Source organism: Arvicanthis niloticus, chromosome 1 (genome assembly GCF_011762505.2).
Source record: "Arvicanthis niloticus isolate mArvNil1 chromosome 1, mArvNil1.pat.X, whole genome shotgun sequence".
NCBI lineage: Eukaryota > Metazoa > Chordata > Mammalia > Rodentia > Muridae > Arvicanthis > Arvicanthis niloticus.
In genome coordinates, this window is record NC_047658.1 from 144,298,041 (window position 1) to 144,325,209 (window position 27,169).

At 39.5% G+C, this 27,169-nt stretch overlaps 1 protein-coding gene across 3 annotated transcripts in view; it reads left to right on the forward strand.

Annotated features, from left to right (window-relative positions):
- The window catches only part of Exoc6 (exocyst complex component 6), a 146,297-nt gene that overhangs the window by 43,916 nt on the left and 75,212 nt on the right, over positions 1-27,169 (forward strand). For all 3 annotated transcript variants that reach the window (XM_076919887.1, XM_034518665.2, XM_034518677.2), the window contains 10 exons: positions 596-800; positions 2,166-2,321; positions 5,910-5,978; positions 10,132-10,215; positions 14,325-14,371; positions 14,504-14,624; positions 16,479-16,550; positions 18,405-18,502; positions 23,626-23,731; positions 26,673-26,782. In XM_076919887.1, the coding sequence (XP_076776002.1) occupies positions 596-800; positions 2,166-2,321; positions 5,910-5,978; positions 10,132-10,215; positions 14,325-14,371; positions 14,504-14,624; positions 16,479-16,550; positions 18,405-18,502; positions 23,626-23,731; positions 26,673-26,782 (1,068 nt within the window). The remainder of the gene's footprint in view (positions 1-595; positions 801-2,165; positions 2,322-5,909; positions 5,979-10,131; positions 10,216-14,324; positions 14,372-14,503; positions 14,625-16,478; positions 16,551-18,404; positions 18,503-23,625; positions 23,732-26,672; positions 26,783-27,169) is intronic.

The following is a 27,169-nucleotide window of genomic DNA, read 5'->3' on the forward strand; positions in this document are numbered from 1 at the left end:
ACTGTCCTCGAGTCTCCTGCCTGCCTCTCTTCACTGTGCACACATCCTTCTGCTTCTCTTTCTCTTCCATCTCTCCACCATTTCCTTGCTCATCTGGGCCTCTGGGTGTCTTCTGGGTAAGGATTGTCTCAGGCAGGTTCTGTCCTGCCTCAGTCTCTGCTTTCTTTGCTCCTTCTTTTTTTCTTCTTCTTCTGATTATTGCTGTGAAGTCATGAATATTTAAGAAACAAACACGTTACCTTATTATTCTATTTGATGAACAGATTGTTCCATTTTGTCGAGAGAAATCCACAGACCAGTTTGTATCCTCATTTGGATACAAATTTTGTTCGTCATTTGATTTTGTGTGCTTTCCTACTGTATAGTAAGATGCTCAGGGTTCCCAATGCACTTTTCTGCTCACACCTGGGCTCCTTTAGAAAATAATAGTATTTAGAAATTAAGATTTGCCTCCAAGCTGGGCTACACACACACACACACACACACACACACACACACACACACACAGTGGCTTATGTGTGAGCAAGCTGATGAACTTGCTTCTCTCCATGTGTGTTCTCTGATGCCTTGTGTCTGCCCTTTTAACCTCTCGCAGGTATTATTCTGCACTTAAGACAATGGAACAGTTAGAGAACGTGTATTTTCCCCGGGTTAGCCAGTACCGCTTCTGTCAGCTCATGATGGACACACTTCCTAAACTCCGGGAAGATATCAAAGACATCTCCATGTCTGATCTCAAGGACTTTCTGGAAAGCATTCGAAAGCATTCTGACAAAATAGGTGAAACAGCCATGAAGCAGGTGAGCCTGATGTTTTAGTTCATCCAGATGTAAAGTGTGTCTCATGCTTACTGTTTCCTTGTGATCCCTGGTCCTCCTCTAGGTGGTTTCTGCCAGTATTTTCTTTGGACTTACAGCTATTTTAAGAATTTAAGTGAAGTCAGTTTAATTTGAGACCTTGAGTCCCTCACCAGCTGAGCTCGGCCCTTACCTCCACACAGCTTTACACTCTTGTGTTCTAGCCAGACGTGCCTTAAAAAGAAATGTCAGCCGTAGAAGTGGAAGCGGTTTTATGCTAAGGTCCTAACTGTTTCTTTTAAAAGATTGATCTTGTTTTTCAAGATGTGTTGCACGTGTCTCTATATAGGTATGTGTATGTGAGTGCCATGCCTGAGGCAGCCAGAGGGCTGTCCCTGAAGATCTGGCTGCAGGTGGTTGGGAGCTGCCTGATGTGTGTGCTGAGAACTGAACTCTAGGCCTCTGCAAGAGCAGCAAGTGCTCTTAACCGCTGAGCCATTTCTCCACCCCCCACAAACTGTTTCTTTTAAAAACATATTAAAAATACAGTCAGAATTAGAACCCACAGTTCAATCATAGGATCAGAAACAAGCATAATAAAAGATAAAATGCAATGTGGACGTGAGGAAAGCCAAAAATTGGATCTTAATCTTTTCAAATAAACGTGATAATCCCTAGTGAGAGTATTTGAAAAAGAAAGTACAAATCAGGAATTAAAAAGAGGGCATTGCTACAGATCCTGTACCTACATTTAAATAATAAGAAAATGTTGGGTTTGGGAGGTGGCTCAGTGGTGAAAGGCTTGCTGCTCAAGCCCGAGGCCCTGAGTTTGATCCTCAGAACCCACATAAAAAAGCCAGACATGGCGCTTGCTTGCAATATCAGACCTGGGAAGGCAGCTGTGGGGAGATCACTTGGTCAGCTCCAGGTCCCAGTGAGAGATCTCATCTCAGTAAAACAGAATAAAACAGGATTCTCAAGGAAAGAGGCTTGAGTGTGACCCCAAAGTGCATGCATCCTCCACCGCTGACACAGATAAGAAAAATCTTATATAAAAAAGGAATATGTTGTGAACAATTAAAAAAAATTTTTTTAAACACTGCACATGGTGATAGACAACTATAAACCGAGCACCTGGGAAGCTGAAGCAGAAGATCTCAAGTTTGTGGCCAGGCTGTGTGTGATAAATAGTGAATTCCAGTTCAGCCAGGTGAGGTAACAAGAGTCTATCAAATATATAAGTGGGTGGTTAGGTAGACGGATGGATGGATGGATGGATGGATGATGGATGGGTAGATAGCACATGTTGAATCAGTTTTGACTAGAACTAATTTTGGAATAATCTGAACCTTGTTCTCCTGAGAGTAGGCGCAGCAGCAGAAGACCTTCAGCGTTGCTCTGCAAAAGCAAAATAACATGAGGTTTGGGAAAACTGTGCGCGTAAACAATGACAGGACTCTAGAAGAGAAGAATGACATTGTATTGAAGCTCGCACTTGAGGAGGAGGCTGAGAATGACGAGGAGGTACTGGGTTTCTTCCTGCCTTTGTTACCGAATGCTTTCTTCCCTCATAAAGTGCTGTGTCTTCTGTGTGCAAATCGATTTATGTTCATCAGTGCATAGTGCACAGCGAGTGGTCTAGAATTTTAGACTCCATAATAATAGACAAACAGGATATACTGCAGATTATGTGTTTATAGATAACAGAGCATAGCTGACTGGCAGAATTAGTAGTAAAACTAAATCTAGTCTCTCATTCTCCTTGTTAGTAGTGGCATTTGAACTAGCTAAGACAAATTTTTATTACATAATGTTTGACTCTGTTATTTGGTCTGACTCTAGATAGCTTCCCATATTATATTATATTATATTATATTATATTATATTATATTATATTATATATGTGTAGTGTTGTTTGTTTAATGTGCACGTGACTATACAGGTACATATGGATGTGAGTGCATGTTTATTTATGTAGAAGCCAGAGGTGAATATCAGGTGTGTTCCTAATCATTTTCTATCTTAATTTTTTTGAATTTAAATTTTGTGTGTGCATGCGTGTGGGTGTATACGTTTGTGCACGTGCACACAAACACACACATGAATGACTTGAGGAAGAATGTGTGTTGCACAGTGGGTGTATGGAGGTCAGAGGACAACTTGGTGGGGTTGTTTCTTTCCTTCCATTTCTGACATGAGTTCCAGGGATCAAACCCAGGTGGTCGAGCTTGTGTGACAAGCCCTGAACCATCTAATTGAGGCCTCCCTCAGGTTTTCTGATTGGCTAGGCTGACTGGGGAATGAGTTTCAGAGACCCACTTGTTCCCTTCAGTGCTGGAATTATAGTTGGATGCTGCCACTCCTCGAGTCCTGTGTGGGTTCTTGGGATCCAAACTTAGTTCCTTATGCTTTTACGGTATGCACTTTGCGGGTTGAGCTGTCTCCCCAATGTGCTGCCATTTTATTTCAATTTGTATTGAGGTGCTACAGAGTAATTCTGTTGTAGCCTCTGTTAAGGTTTAAATTTTTTAGTTAAATATTTTAAAACGTCATGAAGTGTATTTTGAGCATGCCCACCACCCAGCTCTTCCCCTTAATACCCTTTCAATTCCCCTGTCCCTTCCCACTGACTTTGAAGTTATATCTTCCCTCCCTCCTTTCTTTCTTCTCCTCTTCTTCCTTCTCCTTTTTCTTCTTCTTTTCCTTTTTCTTCCTCCTTTCCCACTGATTCGTTTTGTGTTGCTGAGCTAGTCCTGGGGATGGGACCTACCCTGGCCTGTGGTTAACCTACCAGAGATCACATCATTAATAAAACAAGCAAAATGCCTCCCCCCTCTCCCAGCAGCTGCCTAATGCCAGTAGCTCCTCAGTTAGAAGTGGATTGCATGTCTGCCTTCTATGCTGGGAGTCTGTCTGCCTAGAGCTTGCATAGGGTTTGTGCATGTTGTCACACTTGCTGTGAGTTCATATGTGCAGCTGCCCTGCTACATCTGGAAACACCATACCTACCACCTCTGGCCCTTACGGTCTTTTCACTCACTCCTCCACAAGGATCCCAGAGCCTTGGGGTGAGGGATGTGAAAGGATGTCCAATTTTGGGGTGAGCACTCCATAGCCTTTTGTTCCCTACATGTTGAACAATCGAGGGGGTATCTGTGATTAACTGTCGTCTTGTAAAAAATTATTTATTTATTTATATTTTATGTGCATCGATGTTTTGCTTGCATGTATGTCTGTATGAGAAGCTCAGATCCCCTGGAAATGCAGTTACGCTGTGAGCTGCCATGTGGGTCCTGGGAATTGAACCCTGGTCCTCTGGAAGAGCAGTCAGTGCTCTTAACCACTGAGTGATCTCTCCAGCCTTGTTAGTTGTTATCCCTTTTTTAAAAGTCTCAACTGCCTAGAAACCTTGAAATTATCTTTAATTTTTAATTTTTTCTATCCAAATTTATTATTTCATTCTATTGTTTCTTAAAGTTTTTCACTGTGCCACAAGTCTACCTTGTGTTATTACTATTAATATTTTGAAATGTTTACTTTTATAATTTATCTGTATATGTCTCTTTGTGTGATTATGGATGCTTTGGAGCTGGAGTGCACGTTGAGGTCTGAGGCTGAAGACAAAAAGGCCCTTGGTCGCTGTCTGCTTTAGTCACTGGGGCAGAGCCTCTCAGGTGAACTCAGAACTGCTCAGCCACCAGTTAGTTCTGGAGATACCTTGTTCCCACAGTTTGAGAGGAATTCTGGGTTTACAAGAGGCCTGCCACACCTATCTGGCATTCACGTGGGTCGGGGGATCTGAACTCTGGCCTTTGCGCTTGAGTGGCAAGGCAAGCAATTATCTACTGAGCCATCTCTCCAGCTGGAATCCTTTATTTCAAATGAGTGGTTTTAAAAGTAGAGCTAAGGACGTAGGTAGCTCAGTGATGAGGTGCTTGAAGAAGGCCCTGCTATAAACGTTTATAAGGAAGGACAACCTGTGCTGCATTTCATTCTGAGAAATCACTGAGCAGCTGAGGCTGCTTTCTCTCTAGGTCATCATTGAAGACAAATAGAATTAGGTTTTTAGGTTGAATTTTGAGATAATATGCAAATTGCAAGCATAGTTTCAATATGAGACACTGTAAAATTGACATTTTTGTTCTTAATATTTAAAGGATGTCTGTGTTCTTTTCTCCTTTGGCGCTGTGGATGGTAGAAACAGACCATTTTTACCTCAGTTTCCCCTGTTTGCTTTGCACATCTCTAACTGTTGGTAGCATTAGAGTCCTGTGGGGCTGTAAATCCATTGCTCAGGGCACGTGCATTGTTTCCTCTTCCTTTGGCTGTCTCTTATTATTTCTATATTTTGTGTTTGTAGTTTTTCCCTAATAAGTGAGAGAGGATAATCTATTTAGGATTTATGAGAATAGAAATGTGTTCTTTTTATAAAAGGATTCACAAACTTCTCAAGTTTGAGAGATTTTATAACATTTTTAATTAATCCTGAGAAATACTTTTTTTGCATTATAATATAATGTGAATAATTTTTATATATTCTAGAAGAAGCTGCCATGCATCTTAAAATTGATAATCCTAATTTTAAGTAGCTATGAGTTGTTGTTTTTTTTTTTTTTAGTGGTCCATGGGAAAATAGTGAGAGTTTCTCATTTGAAGCAGTGGTGGAAATCGTGGGTTTACTGCTTCAGATGGAACTTTGTTTAAAGCTAGAGTGTAAACTCATGAATTGCCTTTGAACACAGCAGTAATGAGTATGTAGCTGTCACAGCAGTGTTCTGCTAGGCTACCCAGTGTGATATAGATATGGTTTCCAGCTGGGGATGTAGCTCAGTGGCAGTGTGCCCGCCTAGCATGTGCAGGGTGTGGTGGCGTCTCTTCCCAGTATAGGGGAAAAGGTATTTTTATTTTTGTAATCTATAATAGTCAGCAACCGTAGCAAACACATAAGGAATAAGCTACAAAAACACCAAAGTGGAGTGAAATGGGGTTTGTTTATAGTGTACACCTCCTATGGGAGAATTAATATGAAAGTCTGTGAATCACTGTCTGTTGTTAACTCGGTATTATCTAATAGTTTAACCTATCATTTTAAAAAACAGATTTATTTTTCAGGTCTTAACTGTTCAAGATCTCGTTGACTTTTCTCCTGTTTACCGATGCTTACACATTTATTCTGCTTTGGTGAGTATATTTGTTGATTCTGACCTTGTGTAGACCTAGGGTGATCATGCACTTTTTTTTTTTTTTCTCATGAGACAAGGCAGGAGAGTCACTCGGGAAGAGGGAGAGACATCGGGATTTGAACTCGAGAAGAAGGCTGCTCTCTGGAGGCCCAAGGCGTGCGCCACCGCTGGCTTGCTGATCATGTACTTTTTTTTTTTTTTTTTTTTTTTTTTGGTTATTTTTGAGACAGGGTTTCTCTGTGTAGTCCTGGCTGTCCTGAAACTCACTCTGTAGACCAGGCTGGCCTCGAACTCAGAAATCCGCCTGCCCCTGCCTCCCAAGTGCTGGGATTAAAGGCGTGTGCCACCACCGCCTGGCCGATCATGTACTTTTGATATGCTAAGTGTATTGCAGTCTGTATCATCTAGGTCTGTGTAAGTACACCCTCTGATGTTCACAGAAGGACGACTTCGGCCCATTTCTCAGAACAGGCCCCAGTCTGTGAGTGAAGGAGTTAGCTATTTTTAAATAATCACTTTATGGAGATGCAGTTCAGGGCTGAGGATGTAGCTCTGCTGTAGAGTGTCTTTGTAGCATGTGTGAAGTCCTGGGTGTAGAGTTGGATGTGTTTGATTCCTTGGTGGTTCTTACAGGTTCGTCTGCTCTTTGGTGTGTGCAGTTGCTTCAGTACTGCATGTGTTGCTAGATGGGTAGCCGTGGATTGCTTTTGTTTGTGTTTATCTCAGAGTTTCCTATTTTTTCCTCAATTTTAGAAGATGCTCTTTCTGGGTACGGAGTATTGGTTGACAGTTACTCTCAGGGCTTCAAGTAGATTGCGCCATACTTCCTTGGCTCTGAGGGGTTTTGCTGAGAGCTCTGATGTAATTCTGTGGGTTTGCTTTTGTGACAAGTTTGCATTTTCCCCTTGTGACTTTCCTCAGTCTTTCTTAGCCTATTGTTGTAACATTTTATCTATAATGTGTCATGGATGGATTCTTTTTGGTCATGTCTGTTGAGGCCTTCCAGTTTCTTCCATGCTTTGGTATCCATATATTTTCCTACATTTGGGATTCTTTTTGGTAGTATTTTCTTTAAAGTATTTTCTGTGCCTTTGGTTTGCTCTTCAGTTCCTTCTTCATGAATGTTTAGGCTTGTTCTTCTGATCGTGTTTGAGAATTCTTGAAAGTTCTGGTCATACTTATGTGGTTTTTTTTTTTTTTTTTTACTTTTTTTTTTTTTTTACTTTATTGCTGTCTGAGGTTTTCTCAACCTTACTCAATGACCAGTGCTCTTTGTCCTGACACTGTAGTCTCTCCAGTGCTCCAGTCTCTGTCCTGTTCTCCAGTCTCTGTCCTGTTCTCCAGTCTCTGTCCTGTTCTCCAGTCTCTGTCCTGTGCTCCAGTCTCTGTCCTGTTCTCCAGTCTCTGTCCTGTGCTCCAGTCTCTGTCCTGTTCTCCAGTCTCTGTCCTGTTGCTGTAGTCTCTGTCCTGTTGCTGTAGTTTGTCCTGCGGTCCAGTCTCTGTCCTGTGCTCCAGTCTCTGTCCTGTTGCTGTAGTCTGTCCTGCAGTCCAGTCTCTGTCCTGTGCCCCCCAGTCTCTGTCCTGTTGCTGTAGTCTGTCCTGCGGTCCAGTCTCTCTCTGTTCTATGGTCGAGTCTCCTCATTGCTAGGTGCTCTCTGTCCTGTCTTGTCTCTTGGTGGCACTTTCCACTAAGATATTTGATTTATTGAACTTTTCATCCCCCATGTTTACATTGCCAACTTCTGTTCTTTGATGAATTCTTCATTCTTGTTGCTGATTCGTCAGGCTCCAGGCTGAAGACATCCCTTCATCTAATTCTTGCTTTAACCCTTTACTGAGGTCATTGGTCATTATAAAGACATTCCCATGAATTATTTGGCATTTCATCCATTCAGATATTTGGATTCATTTTTTTTTTAAGGAATTACAGACTTCTAGAGCAGTCATTCTGTCTTGTTTCATAACATTCCTCATGGATTTCTGTGCTGTGGTTTGCTTATTTTGGGGGATTTTTTTTTCTTACCACTCTTACTTTATGGAAGTCTTCTTAGTAGATAGCTTTCTGGTTTCGTGATTCCCAGTAAAGGACATTAAAAAAAAATTGCAATCCCTAAATCATAGTGTAGAGTTTGAAGGGAAAAGGATCTTGTTGCTAATACAGTAAAATCCTTACTAGAATGTTCGGTTCCACCCGAGTGTGGTAGTGTGTGCTTGCACTCTGAGCCCTCAGAAGGCAGAGGCAAGAGAACGGCTGCAAAGTTGGAAGCTCCCTCGGGCTACACAGCAAGGCTTTGTTAAAACAAACCAAAACAGAATAAATGGGTAGAAAACTTCAGAATTTAACTTCTAATAGCAATAAACATTAAGTATGTAAAAACCATTAAATTAATAATAAAATGTTAACCTGAAAAAATTGGAGAAAATCAAACATATTTAATTATATAAAATATAAAAGATACTAACTCTGATTATAAATTTGTGGGTTTTTTTTTTTTTTTTACAAATTTTATGTTTATTAGAACATAGCACATGTTTATGCTATTTGGATCCATTAAGTAGTAATGAGAATAATTTATTCCTGAAGTAAAATAATAATTTGAACATCCAAGTCCTTGTAAGCTCCGGAAGAAAATAAACATCAGAACAGTTTACATTAGAAAATACACCTGGACAGAATCTATTAAATCAGTAAAATTGAGTCGTAAGTTGTTCAGAAGTGAAGGGATGAACGTCAGCGTGTGTGTGGGAGCTCCCCTTGGTCCTTAAACACATGGTGCTTGGCTCTGTCTAAATGAGGCTGGAACACTTCATCTTAAAATTCTAGCTTTTATATTATGCTTCGTGTCATATCCTCTACACTTTTTCAGACTTTTAGTAAAACATTCTCACTTAATGTATTAAAACGGGACACTCGGTGACAGTCACTTTGCAGTTCTCGATGGCTGGAGCACAAGAACATTAGAAGGCTCCCTCTAGGAGAGACTTACAGTTTTGTTTGCATTATGAATTGATTTCAGATGACAGTTAAAAGAGTAATGGTTTTGTAGCTACTTAATTATAAAGAAAATAAATCAAACTTTTCTGTTGAAATTTTTTTCTTTTCTTTTTCTTTTAAAAGATTTATTTATTTTATATATATGAGTACACTGTCACTTTCTTCAGACACACCAGAAGAGGGCATTGGATTTCATTACAGATGGTTGTGAGCCACCATGTGGTTGCTGGGAACTGAACTTAGAACCTCTGGAAGAGCAGTCAGTGCTCTTAACCACTGAGCCATCTCTCCAGTCTCAAATTTTTTTTTCTATTTTTAAATTTTCTTTTCGTTTGTTGTTGTTATTATTGATTTGGAGTCTTAGATGAAGAAGAGATGGTGACTCCCAACTTTCTTTAACTGAGAGAATTCTTATTAAGCAGAGAGACTAGAGTGTGTCTGTCTGTGTACTTGTGTTTAACAAAGTTCATTTATTTGTTGCATGGTGCAGTGGAGGGAAGTATGAATTGTTGTAGAATAACTGAAAATAGCCTGTGTTGGGACACTAGGGGAAGCTTTCTTAAGGTTATGACATCCAGGAAGAGTCGTGAAAGACGAGTAAAAACGTCATAGAGAGAATGTGAGCTAGCACCTGCCCCTCAGGGAGAGCATATAGGAGCTTTAAAGTAGACGGACGAGCACAGCATCCTGCATGCTCTGACAGCCTTGGACGAGCACAGCATCCTGGATGCTCTGACAGCCTTGGACGAGGGTAGTATCTCGGATGCTCTGACAGTGTGTGGCTGGCATGGAGAGAGAGGCAGGCTGTAGTCTGACAGGTGCTTTTACTTGTTGAACGTCTTTCACTGAGAACCATATTTTAGTTTGCTCAGTGAGAAGCCTGTAAAGTTTAAGTTATAAATTAGGAAAACATCTAATTTAGGCAACTTCCAAATAAAGTTGCTACTTTTGAGCTATAATGCCAACTCCTTTTTCTTGACCTCCAGTGTGAAATGCCATTTGTCATATACATGCCAGTTTGGAAAGTTAACATAAGTCCCAGAGGATGAAGAAAGCTGTCTCAGCAGGGGCAGGGAAGGGAAGGGAAGGGAAGGGAAGGGGGGAGGTGGGAGGTGGGAGAGGCCATCACGATCATCATTCTCCTGGTGTTCCTTAGGGTGATGAAGAAACATTTGAAAATTATTACCGGAAGCAAAGGAAGAAGCAGGCACGGCTGGTTCTGCAGCCGCAGTCAAGTGTGGTGAGTGTGGTTTCCTGTGCCCGTGGCAGGGTGCTTGCACCTGTACCTGGCTTTAGTTTTCTGAGCATGGATCACTGCTCATTCACATATAAATATTTATTGAACACCTACTATTTCTAGTCATTGATTTAAGTGCCGAGTGTACAATAGTGAGCAAAACTGGGTCAGTCTTTTCTCTCGTGAGTTTACATTCTATTAGGAAAGATAGACACTGAATTAAAAACATATAAGCAAAATGTCAGGGAGTGATAATTTGTCTCTGATAATATGGTAAACTGCTCTGTGATCACATTGAACAAAACAAAACACAGTGGATAGACATTCTTTGTGTTTTTATTTTTAGTTTTGTATATGTGGCAGAGGTAGGTCTGCACATGTGACTAGGGGTACTAGTCACTGCAGAGGCCAGGGGAAGGTGTTAGATCCTCTGGAACTGGAAAAGCTGGTAGTTGTCTGTCTCTTCATAGGTTCTGGGAACTGAACTCAGGTCCTCTGTAAGAGCACCAAGTGCTCTTATCCACAGAGCCATTTTTCTAGCCTCAGGATAGACTTTTTTTTTTTTTTTTTTTTTTTTTGAAAAAAAAAAAAAAAAAGAATTAGATTTTTCTTAAATGTCCTGAGGATCTGGCAGAAGCTTTGGCTGTGGTGACATTGACGTGACTAATGCGTTTGTGACTCACAGACACTATACATGAAACAATACCACAGGGCATCTGTCTGCTGTGACCTACATGAAGGCTGAAGCTCAGGCAGTTTTGATGAGGCACTGAGTGCAGCTTTCATCCTAAAAGCATCTGTGGGATAGGAAAGTGACTTCTGAGTAACTCTGGGGTCAAGCCTTGAGCACTGGAAGCAGCCGTTCCCGTAGGAGATGATAGCTTTACTTGCAGTTTGGGGCTTCAGAGGGCTTTCAGCCCATTGTTAAGATGGCCAGGAGATAAAACCATTTAAAAACTTCTCAACGATTAATGATGAATAACACCAGCTTTAAAAACAGAAAAAGGAGATTCAAATAGATATTTTTATTTCAGATACACAGATAATGTACATACACATGAGAATGTTGTTCAGTATAAATTTTTATCAGGAAAATGTAAATGAAAGCTTCGGGGAATTATTGCTGTATACGTATGGAATGCCTTACATTAAAAGGATTCACAGTGTCAGGTACTGGTGAGGATGGTGGGGCTCAGCAACCGGAATTATTTTACACTTCTGGTGGGTATAAAAATAATACTGTTACTGTGGAAAATGGTTTTGCAATTTGTAATAGCAAATTATTGTGCAATCCTAGGACCTCCCTCCTCAGGTAGTCACTCATGAGAAATGAGAATGTATCTTTATACACTGGCTCATATGTAAATGTTTATAGTAGCCTTATTCATAAATAACAAAACCTAGAACTGCCCTCAGTCTCTGTGAACTCAGTAGTAGACAGATTACATCATTATGAATAAACATATTACTGTGCTTGGATTTATTGAGGAACATACAAATATAGATGGATATATTTTTAAAACACCATTCTAAGTGAAAACATTGAGATATATGAAATTGGTACAGTGTGGTTCATGTAATTGAAATTTTTGAAAAGGCAAAACTATAGGACAAAATGGAGTCAGTGGTGGCCAAGGCCCAGGCATCCAGCAGGAGAGTTCACTGCAAAGAGGCATGCGGAAGCTTTATGAGATATAGCTAGGGCTAGATACATGCACATCTTTCTGTCTTGATTGGTAATTATGCAGGACATACTTGTATCAGAGCTCAGTGATGGAGGGCTGGCTTGGCACGCGGTTGAGTTCAGTCCCAAGCAGCACATCAACTAGCAGGGGACAAAAATAAATAGCTCCTAGAAGGTCTTAGAGGGCTGACATGTCTCCAGTGTATCCGATAGGAAGACTGGAGCATCCCCAGTTCTGAAGGGAAGTCACGTCAGTCTCGGGTCTAGTATCTAGTGAAAGAAGGGCAAGCAGATGTTTTCAAAGAAGACTGAATGGAGTCTGCCACCGAGACAACTCTGCTAAAGACTTTTTAAAGGAAAAGTCAGTGTGCTGGAGAGGTGGCTCAGAGGTTAAGAGAACTGGTTGCTCATCTCGAGGTCCCAGGTCTTAGCACCCACCTGCTTGTGCTCTTGGCACTGTATGCACGTGATGCATAGATACGCACTCAAGCAAACAGACACATGAAGTAAAAATAAAATCCCCCCTTCTCTGTCTCTCTCATGTGTATGTGCGTGTGTGTGCATGTGCGTGTGTGTATGTGTGTGTTACAGTGCATGTGTGGAGGTCACGGGACAACTTAAAGCAGTTGGTTCTCTCTACCGCATAGTTTCTAGGGGTGATTCTCTCCACCATGTGATTCTTGGTGATTGAACTCACATTATAGGCTTAGTGGCAAGTGGCCTTTACCTGCCAAGTCATCTGATCAGCCCTTAATGCTGTTTTTAAGTTAAAAAGTATTAACGCAGAGGATAAGGCCACCTGCCTCTAATCCTCATGACCTGAGTTCAAGGCTTGGGACCCACAGGATGGAAGGAAAGAAGAGATTCTTACAGATGTTCTCCATACATGGAAACATACATACATATATCAGTAAATGTAATACAAATGTAACACAGATAACAAAAACATGAATAAATGAATAATTAGCAGAAAGTATTAATCATCATTACTCCCTTCACTGAAAGAGACCCTGATGTTTGAAAATTTTAATCACAATTATGGAATACATTTAGTTTCTTTTCTAGTTACTATGATAAATAACTTGAAAATCAACTTGGGAGGAAAGATTTATGTTAGCCCACAACCAGGTTACTGTCCATTGAAGCAGGTTGCAGCATCAGGAATTTGAGAGAACTGGTCACATCACATCCACGCAGAAGAGAGGAGTAGATCCAGGCATGCTTGAGCTCCACTCCCTGTCTTTTAGAATGAATGAATGAATGAAAATCCAGGCCTCAAGTGCAGAAAATAGTGCCACCCACTCCTAGAGCAGCTCTTCCCACAATGAAGCAATCAAGGCAAATCCTCACAGAAATGACCACAGCTAACCAGACGTACAGACAGTCCCCTATGAGGCTCCAGTCTGTGTTGTGTTATAACCAGCCATCACCTAGAACTTACTTGAAACATATTCAGGCATGTGCATATGTGCACACACATGCCTTGCTTGCTTGTGTGTGTGTGAATGCGTGCATGTATGTGCTAGCATTTATGGAGGCTAGAGGCTAATGTGGGAAAATTACCCTCAATCTCTCTTTCATTTTATTCTTTGCAGGAGGGTCTCTAATCAAACCCAGAGTTCACTGCTATAGCTAGTCTTGCTAGCCAGCTTACTCCGGGATCCCTTTTTCTTCCTCCTGAGGCTAGAGTTACTGGTCCACTGCCTGTTTGCACAGCCTTTACCTTCACTCTGATCCTCACACTTGCCGAGCAAGGCTTTAGCCATGGCTGTCTCCCTAGCCACACCCCAGCCCATTCTTCCGGTATTTGACTTGGGCTGTAAATGGCATAAAAGTGTTACTGGTGGAATTTAAAAGGTTTTGGTAGAGGATATAATGTTCTCGAAGCTATTTGAGTTCTATCACCTGATAGTTTTGTGAGAATAGATCATAGTGGGTAAGCCTAGAACCTGGGACGGGGTAGGATGGAGAGATATTAGCCAAATGGAAGATACGTTGGCGCCAAGCAGTCAGAAGTAGGTTCTGTTTACCTTTTACCATTTTATTACCTCTTTCCTTTTGGATACACATTCACGAGGGCCTGCAGGGCAACGCAGTGGGGGAAGCTGCTTATCTCTGTTCTGCCTTTTATAAAGGTGGATGGAGGCAACCAACTCCATGAGGTTGTCTTGACTTCCCCATGCCTACAGTGACTCATGGCCACGCAGATACATGCCATGTATTCACATACACAATAATAAAATGTTTTGAATGTACAATCCACGAGAGAAAGGACTTTTTGTTATTTTCAAGTATATCCTTGATACCTAATTAGTAAGCAGAACTTTGTAGGCTCTCAATAAATATTTATGAATCAAGTTATAGTGACTTGAAACTTTTATGTTACTGTATTTATTGGTTTAAATTGATTTTTATTTTTCATTTGAAGCATGAAACAGTTGATGGCTATAGAAGATATTTCACTCAAATTGTAGGGTATGTATCTAATATGGAAGAAACTATTTACTAATTTTATTCAAGTTTGTTAAAAGTCAGAAATAATTATTTTCTACTTGCGCTTTCTCCCTTTCCCCTAAACACATGCTGTGTGGGTAATTGCTATTTTAGGTTCTTTGTTGTGGAAGATCACATTTTACATGTGACCCAAGGATTAGTAACCAGGGCATACACTGATGAACTCTGGAACATGGCCCTCTCAAAGATAATTGCTGTCCTCAGAGCTCACTCAGTAAGTCAGACCAGTTACATTAATGATTATAATTTAATTTGATTTGTATAATATGGAAAATTGCACCTTTATTACTTTGCATTTTTAGGTAATTGCTCAGATTTGTAAGTAGTAATATCAAGAGTTCTTTATGGGTATACAGAGCTGTGGTATTGGAGCTGACTGGGGCTTCTCCAGACACTTTTATTCGAGTATTACAGAAAATGAGAAATTAGGCTGGTCTCATTAGTCTCCACTGACCTCTTCATTAGCTCACCAGGCAGCACTGTGAAGAAAGGGGTTTAATTATTCCAGATTTTTTTGTTTCCAAAATCAACCCTGCTATTAAAACTCAGCAGAGCTGGTTCAAGAACATTTATTGTTTTTAAAAATCTGCAATTTTTACAGTTTGAAATAATAAACCTCTATATAATGAGAGATCATTTTTAATGGGAAAAAAATTAAACAGTCAACTACCTTATTAATGCCCTTAGTGGAAATAACTAGTTTTAGTTGTTTGCCTTCAGTAAAGTAGCCTTATACTTAAAATTTTGTATTCAGTTATTATAATTGGTAATTAAGATTTAAAATAAGTGAAAAGGTGAATTTTATGATATTTAGATTATGAATATATTATATTTATGCTTATTAGGATTATAGATTTATAGATTTTTTGATACATTGGCAATAAAACTTTAAAAATATTTTGGTAATTAAAATATTTTGGGGGTGCTGGGAATGAAATCTAGGGCCTCATGCACACAAGGAAGTGATCTTCCACTGAGCTAGCCCTGTCTAAGAATGATATATTTTATCATGATTTATATTGAAATCAGCTCCAAGTACATGCAGTTATGCCATATTCCTACTAAATCAAATTAATAGGAATTAATTAAATAGTCCTCTGAGAGGCTCCATCTAGCAGCCAGTGGAAACAGATGCAGAGACCCACAGCCAAACATTAGATGGAGTTCAGGGAATCTTATGGAAGAGTTGGGAAAAAGATTGGGGGACCTGAAGAAGACAGGGATTCTACAGGAAGACCAACAGAGTCAACTAACCTGGACCCTTGGGGGCTTCCAGAGACTGACTCACCAACCAGAAATAGCACAGGCTAGACCTAGGCCCCCTGCACATATGTAGTAGATGAGCAGCTTGGTCCCCAATAACAGGAGTTGGGGATGTCCCTGAATCTGTTGCCTGCCTCCTATGGATCCAGTTCTCTTAAATGGACTGCCTTATCTGGCCTCAGTGGGAGAGGATGTGCCTAGTCCTGCAGTGACATGGTGTTCCTGGAGGGGGTAGTAGTGGGACAGGGTGTTACCTAGAGGGGGGCTATTCCTTTTTAAAAAAGAAAGGGAAGGAGGAACAGGGAGTGAAGGTGCAGAGAGAAGAGGGGTAGCTGATATTGGGATGTAAAGTGAACAAATAAAAAAATAAATTAAAAGGAGACACTGAAGTAATTGCTCTGTCTTTTTTAAAGTATTAATTTTTTGGCAAATTACTAAGAACAACTTAAATTGCCATTCTTACATTGGGAAAGGTAACATGTCTTTTTAAGATTGAGCATAGATACATACTGGAACTAGAAATGTATGGTGTAATGGAGACCACTGTTAGAGTTTTTAACTAGTTTTTCAAAAATGTAAAGATTTACTGAAATATAAGCATCCCCCCCCTTTTTTTTTTCCCACGGAGAGCTTGTCTTATGTGTCCTGTTACAGTCCTTTCTTAAACATACTGAGGAGAGGAAAGCAGCCTGAATCTAATTAACCCAGATCTTAAGGACAAAGTCTCAGGTTCTCATGTTTTACTTTTAACTTCTGTTTTTGTTGTTTTGTGCATCTTCATTTGCCCCTGACCTCCACCCTGCAGTCTTACTGCACTGACCCTGACCTTGTCCTGGAGTTGAAGAATCTCATCGTAATTTTTGCAGATACTTTGCAGGTAGGTGATAACCTAACCTTCAGATGGTGATGATTTTGAGTATGTAAAGACATAAAAAATATAGACTGTGAATTTTATTATATTGTAGATTAATGGTAGTAAATCAGTAGTAATAAATGCTTATGTATATATATTGATGTTCTCCTACCAAGAACTGTACACAACACCTCCTTTGCAGTTTGGAATCTTGGACAGAACTCAGGAGACACTAGCACCTTTTGAAATAGGGACCATTTCAGTGAGACTATTGTATTTTTATAACTTACAAAATAAAGGCCATAGCCAGGCATGATCGTGCATACAATTCAGCACTTGTCAGGGATATAGCTGTGAGTTTGAGACAGCCTGGTCTATGTAGCTAGTTCCAGGATAGCCAGGGCACAGAAAAACCTTGTCTTAACAAAACAAAACAACCAAACCAAACAAATAAAATAAAAGAGGCTGGAGATGTGGTGTGTGATGTATATCTATAATCTCTGTATCTGTCGAAGGGCTGAGGCAGGAGGATCTTAAGTTTGAGACCAACTTCGGCTACATAGGGAGCTCTTGGGTCTGGGCAGGGTAATTATTAACAGCAAAATGAACCTAGGCTTGCTGAGATGGCTCAGCAGGTAAAGGCTAATGACCTGTGTTCCATCCTTGAAACACTCATAGTAGAAGGAAAAACTGACTCCTGCAAGCTGTCCTCTAACAAGTAAATAAATAAATATAATAAAAATTAAAAGGGTCTATAGCTTTAAAATATTTCAGAAATGTTAAGTGAAATAAGATAGATTTCTGTCAGTGCCTTTTTCAGAATAAATATATACCCTAAGGTTCCAAAGGGATATGGCTGGCTATACAGTCTCTCCCAATACCTGTCATGTCACTGGGAATACTGTACGGTTATTATTCAACGTTCTCAGTTCATGTGACTCTTGAACATTTTTCTTTCTCTTAGAACATTTTTTAAAATCTGTAGTTTCAAAAAATATGCTTTGGGGGAGATGTGTCATCAGTTAAGAGTATATACTGTCTTTCCAGAGGACATGAGTTTGGTTCCCAGCACCCATGTCAGGTGGCCACAGCCACTTGTTAATCTAGCTCTGGGGACTCTGATGCCTCTGTCCCCATGGGAACCGGCACACATGTCCCATACACATACACATACACACACAATTTTAAAAGATAATAAAAGGAGATGCTGGTATGAGCGATTTGCTTTATCATAAGTGTCTTTGCATGGTTGTTTTCTCTCTTCTTGGAGCTAAGGAGAATATTCCACCAGCTTCTTTGTAAACATTTTATTCTTACATATTTATTAATTTGAATGGTCTGTTTAATATTGAAAGAGTGATGTGGAATGTCTTGGATTTTTTCTTCATACGTTTTGTGATACTTATGTCTATCATACTGCTCTCCTTGCATTAATAAATTTTACTTGGGGCTTTCTTTATTTTAGGGGCTCCTTTGTGAGTAAGTCAAGGAAGCCGTACATATATTCTAGTACACACTCCTTATCTCCTTGTATGGCCACGACAAACAGTTCTGGGACCGGCATTTTAAAAATAGTTGAATCTGGAGTATTTGATAAATTCCTAGGAACTTGGTAGGAATCAAATAAAAGTTAAAGGTGGTATTTAAGTAATGGAGACATCAGAAGAGCAATAGTGTTGGTTATGTAAAATCATGAGTCAGGTGTATGGTGTGGTGGATATGAGAGCCTGGTTGACTTCCTTTGTAGTCTGGAAAGGTGGCACGGGAGTGTGAGGAAAGATGTTCAGATTGTAGTGATGAAGCCAGTGAGAAGCTTGACTCAGATCAGTGAATGTTTAAAACACACTTGACTCAGCCGTCTTTTTCTTTGTATCTTAGGGCTATGGCTTTCCAGTTAACCGACTCTTTGACCTTTTATTTGAAATAAGAGACCAGTATAACGAAACACTGCTAAAGAAATGGGCTGGTATTTTCAGGTGAGTCTAAGCTGTGGTGCCGTAGTATAATGAATAAGTTTGTTAAACACTTAACCAGTTGGCTTTGCATACAGTAGTAAGAATGCTTGTAGTCGGTGTCTGTTGTGGTAAACAGCACACAACTTTTATAACCACAATTGCATGAAGCACATTCGTACTGTTGGGACTCCAGGACTTCTCTCCAGAACCCTTGCATCCCAAACAGAAACTCCACCAGTTAGACAGTGACTCAGGCCCAGCTTCCTCCAGCCCTGACAACCACTGCCCCATCTTGCCTCTTAGACTACTCTAGAATCTCATTTAGTGGAATTGAGGGACATTTGTGTTGGGATCAGTTCACTTAGCGTGTCATTGTGGCCCGTTTATGCTGTGGTGGTGGGGCATTCAGAATTACATTCCCTTTTATGTCTAGACCATATTACATTTTATGTCTGCCACATTTTCTTTGCAGTGAACTATCGTGCTGGATGCCCGGGCCTTGGCCACCACTGACCCATTTTGTCCTATAGTTTTGCCTTTTCAAAAATTTCTATTACATGAGCCATACTACCAATTTCATATATCTAAATGTTTTCATTTAGAATGGTGTTCTGTCTGTCTGTCTGTCTGTCTATTTGTGTGTTCCTCAATAAATCCAAGCACAGTAATATGCTTATTCATATTAATGTAATTTGTCTACTAATGAGTTCACAGACATTGAGAACAGTTGTTTTATGGGCTATTTTAATATTGTTGTAAGCACAAGTGTGCCTGTATGTGAGTACCTGTCTTAGGTACTTTGGAGCTTATACTCAGAAATGGGATACTGGATCATATGACAATTTATTTTTCATTGTGGGGGGGGTGTGTGGCTGCCATACTGTTTTCCATAGTGGATGAACCATTTATAATCTATTTATTTATACTTTAGTTTTAGTATCTGTAATTTTTCTAGTAAATGCTTAGATATTTATAAGGCTATAAGTATTTCAAGGTATTTTACATTGATACATACATTTATGCCTTTTAAATCTGGCTTGGGCTGGGTGCTGTTTATATAACATAACTATCTTAGAAATCCTAAAGTCTCTAAGTAGGGTGAGTGCTTTTGTTTAATTTTTGTTTCTTGAAAGTCATGGACTGAAGTATTCAAGTATCTATGGGAGTTTGCATTGCTATTAAAAGAGAAGTATACCTCCTTATGACTAAAATACTTTTTCTTCTTTTTTTCCCCTGGGTCCTCCCTTGACTTCCTTTTCTGTTTCTTTCTCTTTTCCAGAAAAAAGTCACTCAGTTTCTTACATATGGATTGCTACAAAATAAGATAGAATTAATGTAATAGTATGTCATTAAAATAGAAATATCCACATGATTTCATATGAGCTTAGTTCTTAGTCCAGCAGTTTTCAAAACTGAAGGTTAACCTTCTGAATTCTTTAATAAAAATGCTTTGTAAATCCCCAAGTGGCCCGTAACTTCATAGACCTGCATTAAATTTAGCTAAACAAATCCTTATTTAGCTAAACTTACTATATTAGCATTTATTGTTTTCATTTCTTACTTTCTGGGGGAGTTGCAGTGTTGCAGATTGAAGGCAGAGGCTCTGCGATGCTAGGCAAGTGCTCTGCCACAGACCGCAGCTCTAGGCCTTTTAACTTCTATTTTAAAATGTTTTCCATTTGTTTATTTAGTATGTATGTGTGCACACACATGTGTGCACCCATGCATGTGTAGGAATTAGGTGTTTCTTTCCACCATGTGGTTTTGGGAGATCAAACTTAGGTGTCAGATACATTTACCCACTGGACTCTCTCACTGGCCCAGACCTTTTTATTTTAGGACAAGAACTTGTGAAATTTCCAAGGCCGAGTTCACTGTGTGGCCCACATAGGCCTTGAACTTGTTTTCCTGCCATGGCCTTTCAAGAGGCTGGAGTTTTGGTGTGCTTAATAAGATTTAGGAGTTTTTCTTCGTCAGGGCACTGACACAGATGGATAATTGACAATATTTGTGTATAACTATCATCAGTTTTTTATATCATATGATCTATGACATAATCCTATAATGTAATGTTATGTCTTTATATACATAGAGTCCTAGACTTGATGCTGGCACTTGAAAGTTCCTTTAGGAGGTTTTCTAACGATGACTGATTGTCTAAAGCCTCCTAGCAGGGTCGTTCCTCCCCAAGACTAGGCAAACTGTAAAATATTTTTCTCACTGGAAAGCTAAGGTATTTGTTCAAATAGAGATAGAATAGATATAAATAGAATAGATATCATAATTCATAGTAATTGTAGAGGAAAACAAAAAACATTTCAGCTATAATAATTTCTAAAAACATTTTAGTTTCTACTTTTAACACCATTCATTCTAAGTAATGCATTTTGCCTAAAATTTTAAGTAGTAGGATTTAAGCTTTACTTGTCCCCCCTAGTGTCTTCAGATGTCTTACAGGTAGTGAGCTAACACTTAACAGTGAGACGGGAGAAGTCACACCAGCACTGGTAATTACAGTCTGGCAACTTGTTGAGTTTGTCATCTCACTAATATTGCCGTAGTTTATCTGTGTGTAGTTCAAGTTGTGAGCACCAATGGTTTATTCACTTTAGTTTTACTTATTTTATATACTGTCTTTTCATAGACAAGTGTGAAGTAATATATTTATGCAAATGTATTTAATATATAAATATTCTTATAGAGCACAGATTTTTAATAAATCCCTTATAAATGGCAAACCAAACTAATATATCACACATTTGTAAAAACATTTTATTTTATTGATTTGTTTTTTGGATTGTTGAAGGGAATAAAAGAAAAAGAAAATATTGGCCATTTTATAATGATTGTAAGTTCAACAGCCATCTAGCTCCCTGACTTCTTTATCAGTAGTGCCAGGCATCACATGGAGCCCTGAAGAGGAAGTCTTCACTGCAGGAAGTGCAGTACTTCACAGGAGAGTCTTGTGAAGCATCAGCAGCTCCTAGTTTACTAGGGAGCATCTGGCTGTGAATAAGCCTTTTCATTTGTTTATTTCTTTTGTCACCACAAAATCAGTACATTGGGGAGCAAATTAATAAGTTGTCATCGCATTTTCTCTCTGCGGTGCAGAGGTTAAGTTTAACTGTCTAGGCAGTTGTGACGTGAACACTGAACTGCAGTCACCTACTGTGTGACAGTTCTCACAACCTGTGTCCCCTGTCTGGTACTTTGGCTGACGTTTCCCTTTGCCTTGACCCCCTGTAAACCACCATTCTACTTTCTGCTTCTCTGAGTCTGACTTTTTCAGGTTCTGTACATAAGTCAAGTCATATAGCCAGGCTTGTTTCATTTAGCATCGTGTCCTCAAGATTCTGTGTTAGTGCAAATGATAGAATTTCCTCATTTTTAAGGAAGAATAAACCATTATGTATGTAAAACATGTTTTTTCTTTATCCACTCATCCATCTTTCCATCCATCCATTCATCCATCCATCCATCCAACAGAAGCTAAAGTTGACTCCATATCTTATACACTGCAGCTATTGCAGACAGTGCTGCATACTGTAGCTATTGCAGGAAATGCTGCATACTGTAGCTATTGCAGACAATACTGCATACCATAGCTATTGCAGCGAATGCTGTATACCATAACACTGCAGACAATACTGCAGTGGACATGGGACAGCAGATACCTTGTCACTGTCCTAATCTCATATCCTCTGGAGAGAGACATGGTGGAGGGGCTGTGGGCTCATGTGGGTGTTCTGGTTTTGGTTCTTTCTGTACTGTTGGTCCTCCACATTCTTTTCTGTAATGACAGTGTTAATTTCGATTTCCACCACAGGAACATAAAGATTTCCTTTCTCCACATCCTTATCAACACATACATACCTTTCTTTTTCAAACAATAGCAGTTCTAATAGGCTTGAAATGATATCACTTTGTCTTAAATTTGCATATCCGTGGTAGTTGGTGATATTGAACAGCCTCTCATATACCTGTTCTTTTGCTGTTTGAGTATCTTAGAAAATAACTATTTAGGACCTTGCTCGTTTTTAATCTTGTGATTTATTGTCTTGCTGTTGAGTTCTTGACATTCCTTATTTCTTATGTTACTCCCTTATCAGACATATCAGATGTATATTAGGGATTGAACTAATGGAGACACCTTTACCACGGAGCCATCTCGCCAGCCAGTGTGGCTTTGCTCTCCTTGGCACCTATGTTTGTTCCCCTTAAGCTGCATGTCTCTTCTGTTCACACGATTTCCTTCTGTAATCTCATGGCAGCTTCCATAGCCTCTCAGTAAGACTTGCCATGAGATGATCTCTACCTACTCTGACAGGGTTTTTACTCTGTGTGTAACATACACCATCATGGAGTAAGGAGTTTTACTACAGGTCAGAGTTACTACTCAATAGCTATTAATGAATGTCAGTCAATTGATGCTGGGCATGGTGGCTGGTGAGACAGAGGCCGATGGAACGTCAGTCAGTGGGAAGGCTATGACCTTTGGCCAGGACAGGTGTGTTATGACAGTCCTCCAAAGCGCAGTGGGTGAGGTCCTTTGTGTTTCACACAGAAGTCAGAGAGCTGAGGGGCTTCATTTGTGATTACACCTTTTGAACCTGTTGTCTCCAGGGAAGATAAAGTTGTCACACAGTTAGTTAAGACATGCTGGCATGCTTTTGACTTAGAGAAGTCTGCATCCCTTCCATTTTAAACCCAGTGGCTAAAACTGGGTAGTCATGTGGCCCTGTGTAACTGCAAGAGGTCTGCATAGGCAAATGCACAGTGAGTAGGAATCGACCTTCCCAGTTACAGAACTGAGACTGAGTAATAAGCACATTGCCTTGATCATCAAGAGCTTGAACTTCTTCAGAATGTTACTGTCTTGAGAGATAGCCTAGACAGGAACGTCAAGAGTGAGGTTCTTTATGTAGCACTAGAAAGAGGACACCGGATATGAACTGAGGGACGAGACTGGTTGATACTGGATTTTAGGATTCTGGATGGCAAGTACTTTCCTGCTGTGACTTTTAATGTGACTTGTACTTTTAAACAAAACGGTAGGAGCTGGCTTGCTTTTGGTTTTTAAGATACTGTTCTACTTTAGTCTGATGACATAATAATAATAAAATTCAATTTTTCTTGTTTAACAGGGACATTTTTGAAGAAGATAATTACAGCCCCATCCCTATTGGCAGCGAAGAAGAGTATAAAGTAGTCATCAGTAAATTCCCCTTTCAAGATCCAGACCTTGAAAAGGTACAAGTTAGCTTTTTACTTAAGGATTTAGAAAAAATATATCACTATGTTTATTATCATATAAAACTTATACTATATAGAATTACTATATAAATTTAACATTGTAAGTTGAAAATGACTTCGTTGAAGGGGCAGCTTTTTTATGTCATTTGAAAAAAGTAATTTTTAACCTTTATAGATTATGTTGTTGTTACTACTGCTATTACTATGTAGATGATGTAGGGATTTCTTGGGGATTTAGGGACAACTAGAAACTAGAAACAGTTGTCCCAAATAGGAGGTGGATTCCCGGGGCAAATAATAATTGTGTTGTGTGCACTCCAGAGCAGGTATGTTAGATGCTGAGTAGATTGTAGTAATAAGAGTACTGCCTTAGTTAGGGTTTCTATTGCAGTGATAAAACACCATGATCAGAATTCGCTCCTGCATCTTTTTCACAGTCCATCACTGAAGGAAGTCAGGGCAGGAACAGGAACGTGCAGGCAGGAACTGATGCTATGCCATAGAGGGGTGCTGCTCACTGCCTTGCTCCTCATGGCTTGCTCAGTCTGCTTTCTTATAGAACCCAGGACCACCAGCCCATTGGTGGCAGCATTTCCAGTGAGTTTGGCCCTCCCACATTAATCATCAATCAAGAAAATGCACTATAGGCACGCCCACAGGCCAGTCTGATAGGGAGGCACTTTCTCTGTTGAGGTTTGCTCTTCTAAAGTGACTCTAGCTTGTGTCCAGTTAACATTAAAACTATCCAGCACCAGTATGCTGTAGGGAGAGAATGTCTTTGACATATTTTTCAAATTTCAAAAGAGAAGAGATCTTATTTTGTGGCTTAAAAAAAAAGAACACACAGATACACATACGTGCACACACACGTGGTTTCTTTGAGTTTATTGGATTAAATATAAGGGATATGAAGGTAGTAGCTGTTGTAGAATTCATCAAGGAGAAAGAATTTGCAGTTCAGAGTCAAAATGACAAATGTAAGCCACTTTGGAAAACATGTGAGTGCACACGTGCATGCATACATGTGCAGGAACATGCATAGTCACACATACCCATTATTTCTGAGTAGAATCAGGTCTCAAAGGAGAAGAATATTATACTTTGCAACAATGGTGGAAGGTGAGGATTGACACCTGAAGTTGTCCTTTGACCTTAACACTTGCACTGTGAAATCATTGTCCTCAGACGTATGCAGTCATGCACATATTTTTCACATACATACAAAAATCTAAAAAAGAATATATTTTGTACAGCAATAACTTTTTCAATTTTAATTTTTCTCTTATTTTTCTTTGTTTTTCCAGCTTTTTGTGATTTATTTAGGACAAAGCTATAAGTAATAGCAATAATCAAAGAATGGCTGATACGAGAAGTGGAGCAGGTAGAGAAATGTAAGAAAAGCCAGGGTTGGGCAGGAGGGAGGAGAGATCATTTCAGAAGAGAAGAGGCCAGCTGTACCAGGTCTTCCAGAAAAGCAGGGGCTGTGAAGAGTGGAAAGCACCACTGGACTTAACTAGGACGTTGGTGGGGGTCTAGTGGGGGTATACTCAGACACAGCAGGGTTGCAGTTAATATGAAGGTAGAAGTGTAGATTAGACTTCCTAAAGTATAAGGTGTGGGGTGCTTTGGGGTTAAAATCTTGGAGGAATTTTTTTATTTGGAGATTGAGAGTTTTCTAGTGAATATTGGCTGATAAAATAGTTTAGAAGTAAATCATTGCTCCATAGTTTGTTGGTAAAGTAACTGGAGAATTTCTGTAAGATATATTTAGAAACTTGGGATAAACTGGATGTCATCTTACTTGGAATCATGCCTTTAATGAAACTTAAGTGAAAGTAATCTTACCAAGGAAATAGCTCAGTAGGTAAGAGTGTTTACTGCACAAATATGAGAATCTGAATTCAGACCTCCTGTGCACACACAAAAGCCAAATGAAGCTGTGCATGCCTGTTACGCCTGGGCTGTTGTAATGCAGAGACAGGAGGATTGCTGCCTGCCAGCCTTGCTCCAGATTCAGTCAGAGAGCCTTTCTCAAGGGAATAACGTGGAGAGAGAGGGTTGGAGTAGGACACTTGGTATATTCCTTTGGCCTCTGTGTATACAGACACCCCTGCATACATATGTTTCATACACTGTACATACACATTCCACATCATAGGCACATATGTACGTATCAAAGCAAAATGTAACAAAAAAAAAAAAAAAAAAAAAAACTCAGGAGGTTTTCTGCCTCCTGAGTCAGGAAACTGGCCCCTTCTTTTCCTGCCACCCTGACTCTTATGAATAGAAAGAAGCAAACAGATTGCCTACATAGTTTGTGTATCATCAGAACACAAAGAGTGTTCACATGTGTAGCCTGTGCTTGACATAGTCTGTACTATGATCTAAGCATGTGATTAAATGGCTATGGGTTGTTTGTTTGTTTGTTTGTTGAGGCAGGGTTTTTTTTTTCTCTATAGCCCTGGCTGTCCTGGAACTCGATCTGTAGACCAGGCTGGCCTCAAACTCAGAGATCCACCTGACTCTGCCTCCTGAGTGCTGGGATTAAAGGTGTGTACCACCACCTCCTGTCAATGGCTGCACTTTGAAAAAAATTCGGGATTTGTCTAAAATTAAAAATAGCTTAGACTTGGCAGCACTGGCCTGTAACCATAGCCCTTAGGAAAGCAAAATCAGGAGGACCACAGGTTTGAGGCCAGGCAGGCTACCATATGAGATCCTATCTCAAAACTGCTACCATCCTAACTAACTAAACAGATGAAAGTTAAAAAATAAAACAACATGTAAAAATAATGAAGAAACATAACCATAGAATTTTTGAACAATTATTTATATTCACTTGTGAAATCGTCTTATGTTTTAACCTTTATAAGAGACTAGAATGTTGTTTTCTAAATAAAACAAATCTCAAATGCAGTATTAACTTTCTCTTTCACAGCAATCTTTCCCAAAGAAGTTTCCCATGTCCCAGTCAGTGCCTCTTATTTATATTCAAGTTAAAGAATTTATTTATGCCAGTCTTAAGTTCTCGGAGTCGCTCCACCGAAGGTAAGCTTACTCTCATGAAATCTGCTTTTTAGGAAACATTAACACTTCATTTCTAGACCCTGTCCCTTTAGTGGACTGTAATCTCATTGGAAAGGCTTTTGTATTTGAGTTGTATTAACTATATCTTATTTCTTTAATTTTTGTTATATTAGTGTTGAGACACATGCTATAGATGATTTGATAGGAAATCTTAAAAGTAAACCTTTTTACTTACAACACTCTCTGTGTTATCTTAAAGGTAAATTTTGCTATGATTGTGTATAAAGTACTTTACAAAGTGGCTGTTCTACAATGGAATTATAATAATGCTTTGTACAAAGTATCTCATTTGTTATCTTGATTGATTTGATACACTTAAATTATGACATAAATGAACACTGTGCTTTA